A 20,830-nucleotide genomic window follows, 5' to 3' on the forward strand; every position below is an offset into this window, starting at 1 on the left:
CATATGTCTTCAATATAAAGTGTGGTAATTTGTCACTGTACACTTTTGTTCTGTGTGTGCAAGTGCTCTAATGTATCTAATTACAGATTTGTATTTTTTTTCAGTAAAGCACATAATGTAACACCACAAAGAAAGCTGTAATGCAGCGTAACTTCCAAAGATCTCTGTGACTTCAGACCTGGCCACTGGGAGCTGCAGGGTCCCGCCGCCTCCCGCAGCAGGAGGGAGCTGTGAGGTACCCCCGCCGCCTGAGGTAGCAGCCCCTAAGCTAGTGGCCTCAAGGTCTCAGCTGCTATGGGAGCAGGGGTACCCCGGCTACCACCAGACGGGGGGACCCTGGGCTGGGGGGACCCTGGCTACCACCAGACGGGGGGACCTCTGCAGCCCCCGGCCCGCCCCGCAGTGGCAGGGGGATCCCTGCAGCTCCCCATTGCGGCTGTTGCAGGGGGGTTCCCGCAGCTCCCTGCCATTGGGGGGGGCAAGGGGTCCCTGCAGCTTCCCTCCGTTGCTGGTGACAGGGGGGACCCTGGAGCTCTGAGACCCCACTGATGGTGGGGTCCCAGAACCCGCAGCAACCCCGCAGCTGCCCAGTCCCTTCCCATTTTATTATGGATATTTTTAGTAAAAGTCAGGGACAGGTCATGGGCTTCCCTGAATTTTTCTTTATTGCTTGTGACCTGTCTGTGACTTTTTCTAAAAATATCCATGACAAAATCTTAGCTTTAATTATGATTCAGACAACCTAGTTAATTAAGACAACCTAGCAAGCACTGATAAAATTTAACTTTATTTTATCGATAGATAAGGTAATATAGTCTGATTTTCTGTAGGCATTATTATGTGGGGGCAGAGTAAGGTTGTTTGAGAGCCTTATTTGAGAAGAGCAACCTTAACTCAATACTCTCTGGGTGCTACTTCTGCAACTCACTTAGAATCTCAAAGAGGGGTCTGGATGAGAACTTGACTGAAGGAAGAGGTAAGGGAGACAGACACTTAATCTACTTTTCTGTGGGCATTATCAGGTCTTCAATCCCCAGTGAACCTCGGAGAGGGTTTCTTGACCACCCTCACAAGCTTTTTAATAGAAAAAAATTCTGTTTTCCACTGTCAAGTGATCAAGTTGCAGAGAGAGGCAGCTTAAAATGTAAGAAAAGGGACTGAAGGTTTTTCTTCTTCAAATGAATACTTAGGTCTTCAGCAGTCAGTTGACAGCCTATACACCAAGAATGCCAAAGCTGACGTTGCCTAGTGACGTTATTAAAGGAAATGTTAATAACTTTTGTAATTACATGGAATTTGTGTCCTGGGCACCCAGTAAAGTGGGATTTTGCTCTTTGCTACAAAATGGCAAAAAGATATTATACTTGGCTCTGTAATTAACAACTTTTAGGTTCTCTAAATATAAATAAATATATAATATATAAATCTCCTTGTTCAATTCACTTCAAATGTTTTTTAAAAAATGTACTTTACTTTTAGACAAGAGGCCACAATTCGGTTTATAATGGAAACTCAGTTGCAACCTTAAAGTGACAGTGTCTATTTTGTGCAACCATTTCTTATGATTTCCTGTGTAATCAATTGCTAAAATAAAGATTATAAGGTTATACTGTACCTTATCCCAGATAAGCTATCAAAAGCATGCAAGTCTAAAACTTCACAGAGATCAACTCTAAAAGAAAAAAAAACAAACAAACATAAAACACAGCCTTCATACTTTTCTCAACTTAAATATTTTATAGTTGTAAACAACAATGCAAAAAGTTCAGCTACAAAACAGGCTTGTGATGTTTGACAGACACAAAGCTATTTGAATGATTTTATTCACCAGATGTAAAGGTATTAGATAACTGTCTCTTAAAGCAGACTATTGCTATGATTCTTTTGTTGCATTTTTAAACAAGTTTCCAGTGGAAAAAAAAAACTATTTAATCATGTAATTAAAGACTTATCATAATATAAATGCACAAGGGGCCTGACTTGACTTTGCAACCATAACATGCTTTGCATATATTTTTTGTATGTTATTTCCCAGATTTTTAAAAACACACAGTGAAAACTAAAAACAAACACAATTTGCATTATGTGGAAGCATACGCCCACATGGGTCAGCTGCTGGGCTGGAACCTTTAGATCTTCTATGAGCTCCAGTCACTGAAGGGAGATGAGGCAAACATTTTAACAATGAGTTTCACAGCTGTTTGCTGACAGCATAGGAATGCTGAAATTCAGGAAACCTCAGTTCTATTCCAGGTTCTGAGGGGAGTTTATCTAGTGGTTTTCAAACCATTCAGCCCTTATTTTCTTCCACCCCGAAGCTTAACAGACCCCTTCTGCCTCAGACTCGTCCAGCCTGTTCTTACCTCAACCCATTTCCCCCTCACCTCCATGTCCCAGGACCTCAGGTCTTAGTTCCTGTGTCCAGCACATCAAGCCCTGGTGTGGAGTCAGGAGGAACAATTGTAGGGAAAGTCCTACTCAGATTCTGCCACTATGGCCTAGAGCATACTCACTAGAATTGGAATCTGAAGAATTTAGTTGCCAAACTAACAAATCTGTTCCGAGCAGGTGACAACAGATTTTCAGAGTTCCATAACTCAGCCAAATTTGGGTGGAATTTCATGAGGACAGCAAAGGCACACACCGAAGCCAAGCCTCTTCCAAATTTGAAGGTTTGAATTTGAAGGAACCTCTTCCAAATTCCTGGCTTGAAACTGTGGTGCTAGAGCTTCTCAACAACACAGCTGAAAAAGTGGTTTGCTTTTGTTTTGTTTTGTTTGGTAAAAACAGGGGCAAATCAATGTATTATCCCTAACTTTGTTCTGAGAAATAGCTGAACAATTTTTGCTGAAATTCTTGAGCTCCACCCTCCCCCTCCCCCTCCCCCAAATTCAGCCTGAGGCAGACACCCAGCATGGAAAATTTCAGGCCAAATAGTTAAAGTCTGGCAAAGTAACAACAACTGAATACAGGGTCTTATAACAGATAGTGTTGGACAACCTTAACTATAAGTGTTTCTACCTAGGTCTTCTGTAACACACACACATACTCACCCCTTTTCAGAAAAGTACAATATATATTCCCTTACATTCCAGTTCAGGTGTCACTGCTAAGACAAATGGTTGGCTTTACAGAACTGGTTATTTTGTTATTGAAAATATGAAAACAAGGATATGGTTAAAAGGAAAAATCCACAGGCCTATGGGTCTTGGCCAATTATTATTATTAAACATGTACCCACCAACAAGTATACAAAGCTGTTTCTAGGCCGAAAGATTTTTAAGGTACAATGCATAGCCTACATAAACCTCTTCTTTAGTTTATGAACAGCTGTGTCTGATCTGTCTGTCTCAGTAGTACTCCATAAACTCATACTAAGGTCATAGAAACACCCAGGCAGATTGTAAATGCTCCTACCTCTTGCATAATATTGACTGACAATGGACAGAAAAAAATCTTATTTAAAGGATGTGTGTTCTCAAGTACCATGCTAATAAACTAATTTTACTGTTAAATCTAACTGCGTAACCATTTCAAGTTTTGGACAGACAGTGCAAGATAGAGAAACAGTGTCAATCTCTGAAGAGTATTTAACTAGGAACATAGGAGCTGTCATACAAGATCACACCTGAAGTCAGTGTAGTCCAGTATCCCATGTGATCAGCACCAGAAGAAGGTATAAGAACCCTGCAGCAAGATGTGGGATAATTTGCCTCCCACACCAAGTCTTCTCCTAATCCTTTATAGTTAGATACTGACGTCAACCCTGAAGCATGAGGTTTAATATCCCTTTCAAAATTCTTAGTATTAACTATAACTCTGGATTTTGCTGTTAACCATACAAATGTCCAATTTCTTTTAATCTTGCTAATTTCTTGGCATTAACAACTTCTAATGACGTCCTGTGGCAATGAGTTCCACAGTCCAATTATACATTGTGTGTAAAAGTTTCATTTTATCAGTTTTGAATTTGCCATTATTTAATTTCATTCAACATCTCCTTATTTTTGTGTTAGAAGACAAAGATGAGAGAAGCTCCTGATCTACCATTACTATATATACTTTTATCGTGTCCCCCCTTATTTGTCTCCTTTCTAAGGCAAGCAATCCCAATATTTTCAATATCATTTCATGAGTTTTTCCAGGTCCTAATCATTCCTGTTGCCCTTCTCTAAACCCCCTCTAATTCAGCATTTGATTAAATTGAGGAAAACTGAAATATAGCTACACTTCCCTCTCCAAAAAAGCCATTTAGCGGGCAATACGATCCATGTAATGTTTTAAAGATTATATACTATTATGTTTCCTTCTTCATAAAGGAATTTGAAATTGAAAGATGTTGCAATTGTGCCTGCAGAGCATCTCCTCTGCCACTGTGCAACGAGGGACTGATTCCTTTCTATTGCTTTGCCCTCTTATACCCTGCATACAGGATGTATGCATGGAATTTAGGATTTGTCCTGTTCTATGGATGTCATAATACGTATGACCAGATTAGCACAAACACCCAGATTTTAGTATTGTCCAGCCAATATGCCAAGTTTATCATCATCATCATCGTCGTCAAATCATGTACAAACAGTGAGGACAGTGTCCCCTCCCCACCCCACACACTTTTCCCCCTCCCGCTGGACTTGGAGTCACCATTGTATTCTCACAGACATTTTCCTCCCTCTCTACATAGTCAACTGTTTCAATAAGAATCACATAAGCAAACACACATACTATTACCAGGGTTACAGTCTCTAGATTCACAGTACTAGCAATAGTTAATGGAATCTATAGTTTTGCTGCAGAAGTCTAAAAAATATTGCAGAAACTTTAAAACCAAAGCTGCATCAGAATAAAGGAGCTACTGTTAAGGGCCAGATTTATAAATGCGCTCAGCATCCATAAAGGGGGATGATTTTCAGAGATGCTCAGCTCCCATTTAGATAAGTAAATGAAGCGGCCAGATTTTCAGGAGTGCTCAGCATCCAGCAACTCCCCCTGTCGCCAATGGTAGCTGGTGGATGCAGAACCGTTTTGAAAAATCTAGCCCTAAATGTTAAAAAGCCCACTGAAGTTATTAACTATTCTTTGTTAAAGAGAGCCATGCTGATTTAACAAAAATTATTTAGTTAAGATCTCCAGAAAAAGCAATTAATGACCAACGGGAAACACTCCATAATAACTGAGTTTATGATTAAGGACCCTCTGTAGTACTGTTTATTCTTGTTCCAAGTATTCTTCAGCAGAATTTAAAAGTTAATAAGAAAGGAGTGTGAAGTTGTAAAAGCTTCTTAAACACATTTCACCTTCCTACTTGAACAAAGCAACAAAAACAATAGGAGGGTAATCCATATAAACTAACATGACAGTCACTGCAAAGAAGACTTTTCATAGTGCAACAGTTTAGCAGCAGGACAGAAAGCTTCCAGCAAGGAGCAGCTTGCAAGCAGAATTTCAAATAAGTTAAATCAATGGACATGTTAACAAGATTAACATTATTGGAAATGGTAAGCATCCAAACACTGACCATCAGATCAACTCAGACACAGTACCATCTGAAAATTTCTTTAATAAAATTCCATGGTGCTATAAAAAAAAAAAAGCATTTCTACCTATGTTCCTATATTGGCACCGACCAGTCTTATCTGAGCACCTCCAGGAGTGAGAATGGCAATAATCTCTCTTCCCCTTCCCTGTTAGGAGGAGGTCAGACTAGATGATCATGACAGTCCCTTCTGGCCTTAAAGTCTGTGTGTATTTGGTAAGGCTATAAAAGGGTAGGTGTTGCTCTATTACTTGTGTGTTTGTTTTGGTTTTAATAATTACTGAACACACAAGAGAAGACTGTTGGTACAAGTAAGGGTACTATTGTGGGAGAGTGCGAGAAAAGGTGTATGTTTTGTATTTAGTTCTGAATGCTGGGAGGTTAGTTATTCTTATTTAATCTGGCAATCTTGGGCCAGCTCCTGTCTGCTACACCCACAATTCTCCCCCTACTGAGCAACACTTCCTTTGTTCCACTGACAAAAGTCATCACCAAAGATCAAAAAATGAGTTGTCCTTTAGGTGTTAAAGAACGACTCCATGCAGGGCTCTGAAAAACAGTACAATGATGTTGAACTGGGCTCTGGGTTCAATAGGAAGCCACTGCAGAGTGGGATGATGTATTGCTAGGAACCTATGCTGCTAAGCAGGCAGGCTGCTGCAGCCTGAACTAGCCCTTTTAAAGTATAGAACTTCATTCATAGATACAGAGAATTTCAGTAGTTGAGCTTAGGACTGCCTATGGCCAGATACTAGTCTGCCAAGATCAGGTGCTATCTTTTGGATGCCCGCAGATGAAAGTGCATGTTTTTTGCCACTGTTGGGTGTCCAAATGTAGTGCAGAATGAAAGAGGATCCCAGAGCTTCAGACCAATAAAATGAGAGGAGATGTCTTTAGTAGAGAAGGTAGTTATGGAAATTTCTTTAAAGCACTTCCTTCTTCTCACCCGCATCATCTCAATTTTGTCTGGGTTTAGCTTTAACCAGCGCCTCTTCATACAAGCACTGATCTCAACTAGGCAAGTTATAGCTTCCTTTACATTAAAAGGATGCACAGATGAGTGTGATCTGTCCACTGCTGGCATGTTGGCCTGTGCTGTCTCACTACCTCTCCCAACCATTTCATATAGATAACAACAGAATGAGGGAGAGAACAGACTTGTGGGACCAACCAAATGAGTCACAGAGATGCAGGAACAGTTGCCAATAAGGACCCCTTTGCTTAATTCTGAGTGGAATGGCCTAAGCCATTTCTATCTACCCCTGTGCTGCCTGTGAAGGAAGAACAGTAGAGTTTGGAGGTCAACTGTATCAAATGTCAGATGTCCAGCCATACTTTCTGTCGATGGGCACAATATAGTAATGCACCAGAGCAATAAGTGCTTTCTCTCTTGTTCAACACTTGCTGGGTTGAACTAGAGTAAACAGTAGATTTTCTTGAAGTCTTTAAATCAAGATTTTAGGATGTCAATGACTCAGAGGTTATGCAGGAGTGGGTGGGCGAGGATCTCTGGCTTGCAATGTGCAGGAGGTCAGACTAGATGATCATGACAGTCCCTTCTGGCCTTAAAGTCTGTGTGTATTTGGTAAGGCTATAAAAGGGTAGGTGTTGCTCTATTACTTGGCAGACTTTATCAGATTTTATCAAGGTGTAAACTCCACACCAGGACTTGATTTAATTTTACATCCCATTTCAGCTGTTCATTGGGTACGTCTACACTGCAGCTGAGAAGTGTGATTCCCAATGTAAGCAGACAGACTCACGTTAGCTCGGCTTGAGCTAGCATGCTACAAATAGCAGTGTGGACATTGTGGCACTGATGGCAGCTTGGGCTAGCTGCCTGAGCCCAAGCCCCGCTGAGACCCTGGGTCTGAGCTTCAGTGGCTACCTTGAGCCACTACCAGTGCTACAACATCCACATTGCTGTTTTTTAGGATCTCAGGGAATACTGTAGGATAACTAATGCCCTTCAATGGGCACACATCTTCTGATGAAAACTATACTAGTGCATAATATTGCTATAAACAAAGGAAACAATAATGAGAAGTTATATTCAACAGCACAAATACCTATATGCCAGTGTTAGTAGGGAAAACATTTGGAGTAGAAAACCACAACCATTTGTGCTCAATCTATTTTGACCTGTACTGAAATGTAGAGTTCCCATCTACATTTTTGAATAATTTATTGATATCTGCATTTGAAAGGTTTATGATGAGTATCTAGCCTCATTTAAGCACTTCAATGTGTGGTACTTGTACTTCATACACAAGTTACTAAACCCTAAATGACATGTTTCAAGAGTGTGCTTTTGTCACAACTTCACTCAGTCCTTTCGATTAAATCCATAATTGAATCGGAATAGACACTTACTACTGAGAGCTTCATGGGAGGTGGGAGAGACACAGTCTTTTCTTAAAAAAATACCACCTTTTCATTTGTCTAATAAGGCATTCAAACCAGAGTGCCAATCAAAAATATGAAAGAGTAAAGCCACTTACTTCTTGTGTTATGACTATTTTGACATATCTTTCAAAACAATTTTGCAGGCACCATTTATTTCTAGGTCCCACTAAATCAAACCTGGAAGAGGCATAAAGAGCTTTACACAGTACATGTGATTAGAGTTTGGCATTGGACACTTATTGGCCTGTTAGGCCTTTTCAGTGATGTGTCACATGACAACGGGTACCACATCACTGAAAAGCTATGTAAATGACCTAGAGGATTTCTACATGTAAGCCTCAATTACAGCAAGATTGCCAGCTGCTGTGTCAAGGTTCCTTCCCCACTCTGAACTCTAGGGTACAGATGTGGGGACCTGCATGAAAGACCCCCTAAGCTTATTCTTACCAGCTTAGGTTAAAAATTTCCCCAAGGTACAAACTTTGCCTTGTCCTTGAACACTATGCTGCCACCACCAAGCATTTTAAACAAAGAACAGAGAAAGAGCCCACTTGGAGATATCTTCCCCCAAAATATCCCCCCCCAAAGCCCTACACCCCCTTTCCTGGGGAAGGCTTGATAATAATCCTCACCAATTGGTACAGGTGAACACAGACCCAAACCCTTGGATCTTAAGAAAAATGAAAAATCAATCAGGTTCTTAAAAGAAGAATTTTAATTAAAGAAAAGGTAAAAGAATCACCTCTGTAAAATCAGGATGGTAAATACCTTACAGGGTAATCAGATTCAAAACATAGAGAATCCCTCTAGGCAAAACCTTAAGTTACAAAACGACACAAAAACAGGAATATACATTCCCTCCAGCACAGCTTATTTTACAAGCCATTAAACAAAAGAAAATCTAATGCATTTTCTAGCTAGATTACTTACTAACTTAATAGGAGTTGGAAGGCTTGCATTCCTGATCTGTTCCCGGCAAGAGCATCACACAGCCAGCCAGAACCCTTTGTCATCCCCCCCTCCAGATTTGAAAGTACCTTGTCCCCTCATTGGTCATTTTGGGTCAGGTGCCAGCAAGGTTACCGTAGCTTCTTAACCCTTTACAGGGTAAAGGAATTTGCCTCTGGCCAGGAGGGATTTTATAGCACTGTATACAGAAAGGTGGTTACCCTTCCCTTTATATTTATGACAGCTGGAATGGATCAGAGCCATCTTGGCTGTGTCTACCCTAGCACTTTTCCAGCCAGTAATGCTCCTCCAGTGGCGTTGCTAGTGCAGTCTCAATAACTGAAAGCCACTGTCGGGTCAAATTTAGCACAAAATTTAATTAAGTTTTTGCAAAATCTAAACCCAATACAAATATAATAAGGATTTTATTTTTTTAGTATTCCAATTCTGATTAAAAACTCCTAATTTTCGTTGAATGTATGCATTTAAACCTTACAAAGTCTGGAATTGCCTAATTGGAAACTGATAGTATATTTTCAATTTCTAAGCTGAAAAAACATGAAGAGAAAGCAAACAGCATAAGACTTTTTTTTTTAAAAGTGTTAGTTTTAATCTAAAGTGACGACAGGAAAATAGGCAAGGAGTTATTTAAATAGTTTTCTTTTAAAATGAATAGGACTAAAAAATATACAGCAACTTGTCACAACAGAAATAGGAAGGGGCAGCAAGTGATACTGCCCCACACTAGAAATTACCTTGATCTCTGAGATTCTAAAATTTTGACAAGCCCATTTATTGACCTGAAAAAGGGTGGGGGGGAAAAAAGGAGAAATTAGATGTGAATAAAAACTGAATTCTATAATGTAGTAAACAAAGCAGGGAAATGAGAACCAGGACTCCTGAGTAATAATCCAACTCTTATTAAATTGTTGTACAACCCCCATAGTAATCTCCATTTTTATTTCTCTCTCAGCTTGCCAGGAGATTCACTATCCATGACAACAGAGGACTACTGTTACAGAGGACATATTTTATTCAAGCAAAATTCCCCCCAGTTTATACTTGTTGCTGAGCCTAAACATTTTTCCTTTTATTTAGGACATTTTGTTAAAGCAGTGAAATGGGAAAATACTTTTTCAAACTCAGTTTTTGGTGTGTGTTTTTTTGTTCCTCACAGGATGTGGGGATATTGTGGTGGCAGCAGAAGACATTTTTGCCTACACCTCTAACCACTAATCTTGTCCATATTATTTGTTCATTTACTCACAAATGATAAATTATTCTGCATCCTCCTTGCCTCCCCAGATATCTATTAATTATTTTTAAAGGTATCTTTAGAAATATTTAAGCATTGATACAAAAAAATGAAGTCTGAAAAGTTAAAAAGGGGTTATACGGTTACTAGATAAGAATGGCAGAGAGTCCTGTGGCACTTTATAGACTAACAGACGTATTGGAGCATAAGCTTTCGGGGCTGAATACCCACTTCTTCAGATGCATGTAGATAAGGATGGTGCACAGAAATCACCACATGCAAAAAAACAAGATTTGTGGAAGTACATAACTGTATCGGAACACTATTTAATCTCTCTCTCTCCTGTGAGCAAATAATTTGTGTCATGGTAATCATGCAATCTCCAATCCCTGTGCCAGTCATAAGAAGCATATAAACAAAAAACTGTCAGTCAGTATAACTTATTCATACTGTAAGTTTCATACCTGACAGCTGTTCTTATTTTATTCAGTTCTTCTTGTGAAATCAAATCTGTTTTATTGATGATTATTAGATCAGCTAGTGCAATCTGCCTACACAGGAAGACAAAATAAAAGAGAAGACTAAAATACATAAATTCATTTTCCACAATGCAAAGTTACCACACTTCCCATGCGCTCAAAAAAAACTGTGTATCATGATCAAAGCAAGAAAGTCTGCACTGAATTAGGAGAACAATCAATATATCAGTCGGACCACATAACACTTTCTGATATACTGCATTGTTGATAGGATTAGGGAGTGTTCCGCTACTAAAAACAGTTCTTGCAACTTCTTTGTAAAATTTTTACATTAAAACAATTTATTTTAAATTACAGTGTTAAGGACAAAGCTTTTTTCATTAACACTGTACTCGTAAATTCTGTATGTATCTTACTCTTCATAAACTATGAATGCACTATCATTTTTCCTCCCAAATTTCCTACTGATGATATCACCAGCAAAGTCAGATCATAAACTTTTTAATCACTATGTTGTCTGACCCTGAGCAAAGCAGGTCAAGATTAGATAGTGATTAAAATACCAATGGCCTGTCTACACTAGTGATCCCACTGTTACCACCACTACTGGAACTACACTGGTATGTTACAAGAAAAAAGCAACGGCAGATGAGGCTATGCAGAGTAACACTCACTCCAGTGTAGAGGATTAAACTGTGATCTTTTAGATCCCTAATACTGTGGGATAGGCAATCTATGAACCACTTAGTCCCTCTTACAGTCTGAATTCAAGATAATAAGCGACACTAAAAAATTCTAAAGCTGTTTTTAAAGTAAACCTCCTATTGGTACTATCAATTCTTTTAACTGAAAATAAAGAAGAATATTTCTCTACTTTTCAGTTTACTATGGGCCTCTGACAAAACTTTGTATATAGCCTATTTAACTATGTAGGTAGTTTCCCCCTGCCATTTATATGGAACTTTAAAAAAAAAGAAAGAAGAAGAAGAAAGGATTGTAAAATACAGATGCTGGAAGGGGAACTAAAGCGCAGGTGCAGCACTTGAAACTACTTTTGGGGGGGTGGAGGGGGACCGGGAGAGCGGAGGTTGTTTGGGTTTTTTAAACAAACTGACTAGATCTTAAGCCATATGCAGTGTTTTTGTAGCCATGTTGGTCCCAGGATATTAGAGAGACAAGGTGGGTGAGGTATATCTTTCACGGACCAACTTCCACTGGTGAGACACATAAGCTTTTGAGCTTGAACAGAGCCCTTCTTCAAGATCTAGGAAACATACTGTGTAAGCTCGAACGTTTGTGTCTCTCACCATCAGAAGCTAGCCCAATAAAAGATACTGCCCCACCCACCTTGTCTCTAGATCTTAAGTTGACAGTGAACAAACGACCCTGCGCAGGCCCACTGGGATGACTTTCATTTCCTATGAATATTTACACACTGAAGTTGCTAACTTTTACCAATTTTACATTAATAGTTTTTATACTGATACCTAGTTGCTTCATTGATAAGGCCATCAGATTTTTCTTCTGTCAAATGCTGAACAAAGATTAAAAACAATTATTACATCAAGAGTATTCATGTAACAAATACCCATTTAAACAAACATCAAAATCAAGGTAAAAATCAGTTTTAGATACATTAGTCAAGAAATTAAGGGGGATGATATCTACAGTATTTGTATGCCCCGGCTCATCTTTATTATTTATATAAACAACGTGATGGTAAAAAATATACATCCACCCTTTCTGGAAGTTCAAATCTGTTTCTTTACCAACATTTTTCTTTGGTTATTATCATAGGATTGCTGTAGAATGCTGAGCTTTGACAGTTTTTGTTTAAATGTTTAGGTTTATTGTGAGAAAAAAAGCATTAGAATCCATGTTGTGTGTTAGCTTATAGAGAAAAAAAATAGGTATTTTAAGATCAAAAGCTATAAATTGGTTAGTCTCTAAGGTGCCACAAGTACTCCTTTTCTTTAAACAAAAAGAGTAATAATGTATATTTCAAACAAACAGTTAGTTATCTAGGTAACTGCAAGGTGTCTAAGGGTTATTAAACTAGTTTGGGGCAATCATGCATTAGCATCTACCACTTTACTTTTTTGTTTTAATCAAATTTTGCTTATCAGTTGACAAGTTATATCTTTAACTTTTGCCCCAGGTCTGCATGAGTCAGCCACCATCACCCAGGAAACCTGTCATAATTTCTGTTTCAAAGGATTGAGATGCACAAGAGTTCATGTCTGATGAGCATGTGATAGTTACACAGGATTTTGATTATCGCATTATCTGTGCTCTCAGCTAACCCAACAATCAACCATATTATTTTAAAATTGATTTGGCTTTAAAATACTGCTGATTTAAGGTGGAAATAAATTCCACGGCATGCACATCAATTTAAAAAAAATAAGAAACTACTCTTTCAAATAGATTGGTTAGACATCTAAAATGACTTGGTCCTAAAAAAATCCCATTGCATAATATCAGTCTATTTTTTTCCTAGCTTTTTTTTTTTTTTTTTTTTTAAAGTCAAAACTGTTTCTAACTGAACTGTTTATAAACAGGTTGTGCAATAACAGGAGGACTAGAATGAAACCTCTCTTCTGACCTTTTCTCTGTAACTCGCTACTCATCGATTGTATTGCATTAAATGCTGTCAGATTTGTAGCTCTGAAAAGAGCAATGTCAGTGGCCTGAGTGTCAGGTCTTGAGAGTAGAGAACTGTCATTTCAAGTTGCCCAATCGTTTGCCCATGATTAAAAAATGAATATTTCAGATTGCTCGGTGACAATCCCATTAGAGTGATAGTCCATGATATCAATTACCACTTCAGTTTCAATTTGGCTGGCTGGCCACAGGGCACTATTTCTTAGCTCTGCTTGTGATGGGTTGGGTCTGTGAAGCATGACACCCTTAAATTGCTGCCTATTATCCCAGTGTCATTACTTGTATTGCCTTCAGAATTCTTTGAATCACAAATAGCTGCTGAGGTCAGGCTTTGCAACCAAAAGAAATGGACAAGTTAGCAAATTCTTTGTACAAAGCAAAAGTTATTTATCTGGAGTATGACTGAGAAAATTTAAAGTTTCTATTATCCTGAGAGTATGTCAGTTTACTGATTTAATAATGTAAGAGGTTTCTACAGGCTAGCAGAGATGTTAAACATTTACTACGTATTATTTCAAAACTTCTTACTGTTGTTAGCACTGTACTCAACAAATGTAAGAACATGCACTAAACTCAGAAATTGAACAATTATAGTATTCAGGTATATACAGGACCCTGCTCTGTGCAATGAAATTAGTTTTGCTTCAATATAAACCAAAAATCAGCATTTTGCAAGTAATGAAATGTCCAGCATAATGGATTGAAACCAAGTGTGGGAGTCAAAAGGTACTAATCCTTGCTCTGCCACTTCTTGTATGGCCTTGGGCAAAATACATGATCTCTCTGTCTCAGTTTCTTCTTTAGTAAAAAGACTAAAACTTATCTCATAGCAATGTTATAAAGATTAACTGGCTAGTGTGCATAAAGGCTTTTGAAGATGTATAACATTTATAGTGCTTTACATTATTCTATTTGGATAATAAAACACTTTTGCAATGCAATGCAATCTAAAGATAGTGTCCTGAACACTGAGCCTTACTGAAACAGGATATGATGTGCAAGAGCTTCTGGTCACCTAGAATTTGCTATCTGAATGATCAGAGAGATTATAAACTTCCACTCTGGGTACCTCTAACTCCCTTGAGTAAAATGTATCTAATGTTAGGAATGTTTAAAACAAGTTTCCAACTTCCCTCCTTCTGATGCCTCACTATTCTTGAAGCTATCCAGAAAATAGAACTAATGACAAATGGCATGCTTTAATTAATCCTTTATAGATAGTGTTAAAAGTTTAAGCACTCTAGCTATTTTGCCAATTCTTTGCAATTTTATTTTGATTCCACTGTTCTACATTCTCCTTCACCAATTGTATTTTGAAAGCCCTGAAAAAAAAAAAAAAACCTTCCATAGAATTTTGTAAACTTTACTGCTAGTACATTTTATCATAGTTTTTTCCATTGTTTTACCTCAGTGCTTCATATTTGTCTCCCGGACACATGCTTTGTGCATATTAGACCCTTTCTAACCAGATTTTGGAATATTAATAAAAAACACTCAAAGGTCACAAAAATGTAGACATAAAACCCTAAGGAGCATAGAGCAAACAAGGATATCAATGAAAGAATGATCTCTTAATATTTTTATTTCTCTTTAAACACTATCCTTCAGTTTACCTAAAACATTAAGTATGCTTAAAAACAGAGAAAGTATCTAGATGTTAAAATCAGGGAAACAAACTTTTTCATAGTGTTGATCACATTTTAATTGCACCTGGTTTCATTTATGATAATTGTGGGCCACCTCTCATTTCACTCCATCTCACAATATCCCTGTGACAACTACGCTAATTGTCTACAATTGAAAACATGTATTTTTAGCTCTCTTTATCCAAAATGTTTTAGCCTTTTTGAAATTAGTCACAGTACCTACTGTTCTCATTTCAGTTCCCTTTCCCCTCTCCTCTGGTCCTCTCTCCCCACACATACATGTTTGCCTGCCACCTGGTCCTCTCCTCCTCCACTTCCTTGCTGTATGGTCCTCCTTTAAACTGAATATATGTCTGGCCTCCTGGCTCTCTTCACCTTTGTACATACTGCCTCGTTCTCTTCTTCCCATTCCCCTAGATACTCTTTTTCTAATAGCAGTTCTAAGCCTGCTGATGACTGCCTATTCCAGTCCCTGAGATCAGCTCCTCTTTTCTTTAAAAGTAGCACTGATTGTTCGTGGGGACCAAAGAGGGAATCTTCATCTTTCCAGCCAATTTTACAGTAATCTAAGCTCTGGTTTGCAATTAAGAGCCTGGGTATCTGTATAAATTGCTAGAGACTAAGAGGAACAAGTACCACCTGACCTAACAATTCTCAGCAGAGAAGTGCTCTGCAGACAACAGCTTGTGAACTACTGTGTAACACTACTTCTTGTTCACCTACAAAGCATTACATTAAAGGAAAGGAGAGGCTTTTTAACACCCTTGGATTATCTGGATGAAACAATGCTGCAATTTGTTATGGAACTGCAATTGCAACACAGCTTCATGCACCCCAAGAATTAGAAATTAATATTAGAAGTTAATCCATAAACAAAACATGTAAAAGACCATCACTTCTATCTACGCTTTTGGTTTACAGTATTTTTTTAAATATTACTATCTTACCTGAAGTCCATACTTGGCATCAACAACAGATACAATACCTGGGGGGGGAAAGTTTGTAAGTAACGTCTAGAATGAAGAGTACTGATTAAGAAATAAACTGAAAACTGCTAAGAGTACGTTAGCATCTTGAATAATTACAGGGGCAGCAGCAACTTCAATAGTTAAGGTTACACAAGAGTTTTTATTCTAATCCCACTTTCAGTTACTTATAACCTCACAAAACTTTCACCAATCTGGCTGAAAATATAATTGTTTCCTAATTATTTAGGTTCTTATATGGTGCTCATCACTGTGGTATGTGAGTGCCTACCAAAATGGTGAGGTGAACACATAAGACAGATGCATCTTTCTCCTTGTTCCTGTCTGCAGGGACTGGATGTAGGGAAAGGTGTGGTGGTGGTGGTGGTGGTGGTGTTATAGGAGTAGTATTCTGAAGGAATTGAGGAGCATGGTCACTCTGATCATTTCTGGGAGCAACTTCCAGATACACAGCCACTCGCCAAGAGAACCATCTCCTGTCACACACAAGCTTCACTCAAGTTTGTCAGTGGAACACAGCTAGCAAAGGAGTTAAACAAGAACAGAAGGTGAGGTGGTCCCTCATGTATCTTGGACCGATCCCACAGAGGACCAAAACTATGCATTTGAATCAGTATTAAATGGGGGAGTCAGTTAAGAGACAAGAGAACGAAAGGCAATGTGTTCTTGGTGGCCTATGTTACTGAGCAGACAGGCTCTCTCAGACTGGCCAAAAGAAATATATATTTTTCTAAGAAGACTGTTGAGATAATAAGTAAAAAAATGTGAACAAAATAAGCCCGACTACAATACACTGAATATTTTTGAGAGGCTTACCACTCCAGTGGGCCTCAGGAGACTGCAGGGGAACAAACCAATTGGTACAAGAGAAAGAAAGAGGGACAGAGAACAAGAGTGCTAAAGAAAGAGATTGAGAGGAGGGAAAAAACAAACCAACCAAAGATGGGATGTATAGATAAGTAACAAGGTTCAGGTTTAAATATATGTCATTGAGAAAATAATGAACACGAAGTCACCCCTACATAAATACTAGCAAATAAGTTTTCACTCATGCCTCTGCAATCAAGCTACTTGTTTGCTTCTTGAAAATAAATTGTCCAAATAATGCTCACTGAAGTGGGAGAAACCCCTCACAAGTATTCTAGAAGACAAACACACTTTTTCTTACCATCAAGATATATGTCACTTCCTAGTTCAGCATCAACCCAAAACATGGATGCCACAGCACCTAACAAGCAAGACATTTAGTTGCAAGATGGATGATGTACCAGAAAACATACATCTCTAAGCAGTTTTTAAAATCACACCTGTTCGAAGTTGCTACTCTTCAACTTTCCCCCTGATGCCAGAAGAACACGAAATCAAGTATTAAAAATGTTGGTTCTCCAACCATACATTTGGTGCAATGATGATGCTGTAAGTCCTGAAAGCAGTGATAGCAACATCTAAGTTGTGTGAGCTCTAACAGGTACATCATAAAAATAAAAAAATTCAAAACAAAAAAAACCCCTCAACATGACTCTACCACCATGTCAGCAACCACATTTCTTAATTCCAAATTCTTTATAGTTCTCTTCTTCTGTGTTTTTCTCCCCCTTGCACCTCTGCCATTTCACTAAAACTGATCCATCCTTTTGTTCAAAGTAAGGGCTTGTGCTCATCCTCCTCAACCTCTACACTATTTTCTACACTTCTTCCTCTTCTCTGCTCACACTCCTGACTACACTTTCATGATTCTGCTCTCTTACCTCTCCAACCATGCATGTATCATCAGCTTGCTTTGTTGCTCCTTTTCCCTGATCCTTTATCTACTGAATCCCGTTTTCTAGGGTACTGTCATTGGTTCCCTGCTATCCTTGGGTGATCTTATCTACTCTAAGTTTCAGGTACCCCCTCTATGTAGTAGCAGAGAGAAAGGAGGGATTTATGGTGGGAGGAAAAAAGGTTGGATCAGGACTTCTTTTTTCCCCAATACCCTGCCCAGTTCCTCACGTGAGAAAGCAGTGTGGGACACAGATGAAAATAACCCAATACAGCACGCTGGGTTCCATACTAGAAAAGTGCAGCAGTTTAATAAAATCAATGTAGATGCATTTAAACCAGTTAATACTAGTTCATATCAATGTTTCTTAAATTGGTAACTGAAGCTTAATTGATACAAGCAAGACTAACCAGTTTAGTGCGTCTACATTAGAGGTTTGCACTGGTTTCACTACATCCATTTTTAAATTGATTTCATTACACCAGTGCACTTTCCAGGTACAGACAAGGCATGACCAAGAAAAAAATCCGGAGGCTGACAGCACTTCAGAAAAGCTGCATCCATTTCTTCCTCAATATGTAAGTTAACAGAATAAGAATTTTTGACACTATTAGTAATTTAAAAAAAATAATTAAATTTGGTATTATTTCTGAGCCTGGTACTGGAACCAAGTATCTTTCTGAAATGTCATTTGTGAAACTCCTTTGGAAGAGAATGAACTGGTTTCCAAGTTGATTTTATAACCGTCAATTATAAAATCAATATTAAACAAAATGTTTATTTATTGAACATTAAAGCTTTCCTTTGAACTAGTAATATTTTGTTGAATTGATACCAAACACTATAGTTTTTCTGAAGTCTTCAATTTCAATATTTAATAATGATACATTTTGCTTCATTACTGATGATTAAACATTGAAATGAAAAAAACCGCTGTATTAAATATCTAAGGTACTTTTTGTAAGAGTAAAGGTGTTAGCACTAGTGGCCTGGCTCAATTCTAACTCAGGTTTATATTTATATTCATTTATATTCCCACAGTAGTTTATGTTGGATATGGCATTTTTCATATTTCCTTTCACATACGTGTGTACACATCATGTCGCTGGAATAAATTAGCTGTTGATATTTCCACCCCAGAAGAGGATGCTCTGCAGAGATAGGTAGAGTAATACAATTACAAGAGCTAGATTATCTATTGCCTTGCACCTTGTTTGGTCGTTTATACCTCTGCAAAGCATACAATGGTGTGAGTGGAGAATTCTGACTTGGCAGCATTTCATATTCATATTGGAGAAGTAAATGACTACACGAATCAGTGGAGAATTGATCCCTCACTCTGTAAAGCACTATGGGATTCTTGGAAGAAAAAGGTGCTATTTAAATACAAAGTATTTTCATTTCCTTGAAGGAAAAAACATAATCGTGGAAGGGTAGGCATTACATGTGTCTCTGAAATAATATGTCAACCTGTGCATAAAAAGCAGTTCTGAAAACATGCGGACTAAGATCAGCCAATAAAATTTAACAAGTCAATGCCTTCGCAAAAGATAGCTGCTCTGAGAGGAAAAGGTAGAGGGGTATAATATTCATGGTTATTCCCGAAAAGCCCCAGTACAAAAAGGGGTCTAGTGTCTTCAGAATAAATGTTATATATTTATAAATAAGACATCATAATTTGTTTTGACACGAACTGATTTAACATGTAACAGTGCCACAACATGAAGAGGAGAAGCTGACAGCAATAGAAAGTATTTTATTTTTCAAAGCATCATGGCTCTAGTTAGTGACAGGGCTGTCTAAAAGAATGAAACATATAGGGAAAAAGAATGATAACTGAACTCATTCCAATGTCTAAAGCCATCCAACTGAACTGACAAGATGTGGTCCCCCAAGCATCATTTTCTGTCAACTATGAAATACCTGTCAGCTGTTTACGGTGATTACTCATGCAAGATATAGCAAGGGCCACAAGATCTAATGGTTTCCTGATATCTATTGATTTTTTCCCCCTAAAACCTTAATAGTTTTCCAATTTGACTGAAATAGGATGTGTGTGTAACAGGGGCTGAATCAATGTCCTTTCTTTTAAAGGAAATTACTTTACCATGACAATTATTTGGCTTTGAACTGAAGAGTGTCAGTCTCCTAAATGGGAAATAAGAATTTCCTTCACTTTCTTGGCTAACAACAGGTTTTTAATTAACAGAGGTCAAGGCAGACTGTTTTTAAGATAGCTTTCCTTAATTTTAAAAACATATACATGTCATTTTTGTATACTAAAATGTAAACATCACCCACTGAAGCACTGACTTCTTTTATTACTGGACTGGAAAAAATAAACAATTAATTATATATGTACATACAGCATGAGAGATTGTCTACAAATTCAGCAATATTTAACTCTGTGCTACCAGCTGCGAACTGGAAGTTTCTGTATATTCATCTGATTCACACATTTAGATAATACATTTACCTATTTGACTGTATGCTCTGTGCCTTAACAAAATACAAGTCCATCATTGACAATCCCCATAATACATGTACATAATATATATAATCAAAGCATAATTATAATCTGAAAAGTGCTACATAAAAATAGTACCTCCTTACTCAGAGCCATCAGTTTTTATACCACACTTTTCACTGCCATGTCTGATATTTGCTGCCTGCATATTCTGAGCCACACTGAAAAATATTTTATCATTTTTTCCACTCCTTTTAGCCTTCAGAGCCCATACTGCTGCAGGAGAGAGCGTTGGATACTATTCTGGCTTGTGCAACAAAATTTTTAACGATCCAATGTCATAATTTGTATTGCAGTCAAGTATGTGAAAACATACCACACTATCACACATTTGAAATAAAAATGCATACTATGCAAGCAAATAAAAAATGATTTCTAACCTTCTTATAAAAACAGGATATTCACCATGGCTATATGACTATATATTATCTACCTGGATCTGCCAATCCAGTGGTTTCTAGTAGTATGTAGTCAAATTTTCCCTTCTTCTGCATCAGGTTCTCAATAGCTTTCAAGCCATTGTCCCTGTTAAAAAAAACAAAAACAAAACAAAACCCTAAACTAGAGCAGCCTTTAGAGGGGCTACAATAGATACGAATATGTTTTATGTTTTTTATTCAT

The 20,830-nt window shown here is 38.0% G+C and overlaps 1 protein-coding gene across 1 annotated transcript in view; it reads right to left on the bottom strand.

The window, feature by feature from the left end:
* LOC311521027 (zinc-regulated GTPase metalloprotein activator 1C-like) overlaps nt 1–20,830 on the bottom strand; it is a 42,626-nt gene that overhangs the window by 13,868 nt on the left and 7,928 nt on the right. The window contains 7 exon segments of the mRNA XM_084629099.1: nt 1,616–1,672; nt 9,646–9,690; nt 10,610–10,696; nt 12,112–12,158; nt 15,882–15,919; nt 17,089–17,148; nt 20,643–20,734. Coding sequence (XP_084485225.1) covers nt 1,616–1,672; nt 9,646–9,690; nt 10,610–10,696; nt 12,112–12,158; nt 15,882–15,919; nt 17,089–17,148; nt 20,643–20,734 — 426 coding nt within the window.

The sequence above is a fragment of the Lepidochelys olivacea genome (assembly GCF_965140295.1).
Source record: "Lepidochelys olivacea isolate rLepOli2 genome assembly, chromosome: 5".
NCBI lineage: Eukaryota > Metazoa > Chordata > Testudines > Cheloniidae > Lepidochelys > Lepidochelys olivacea.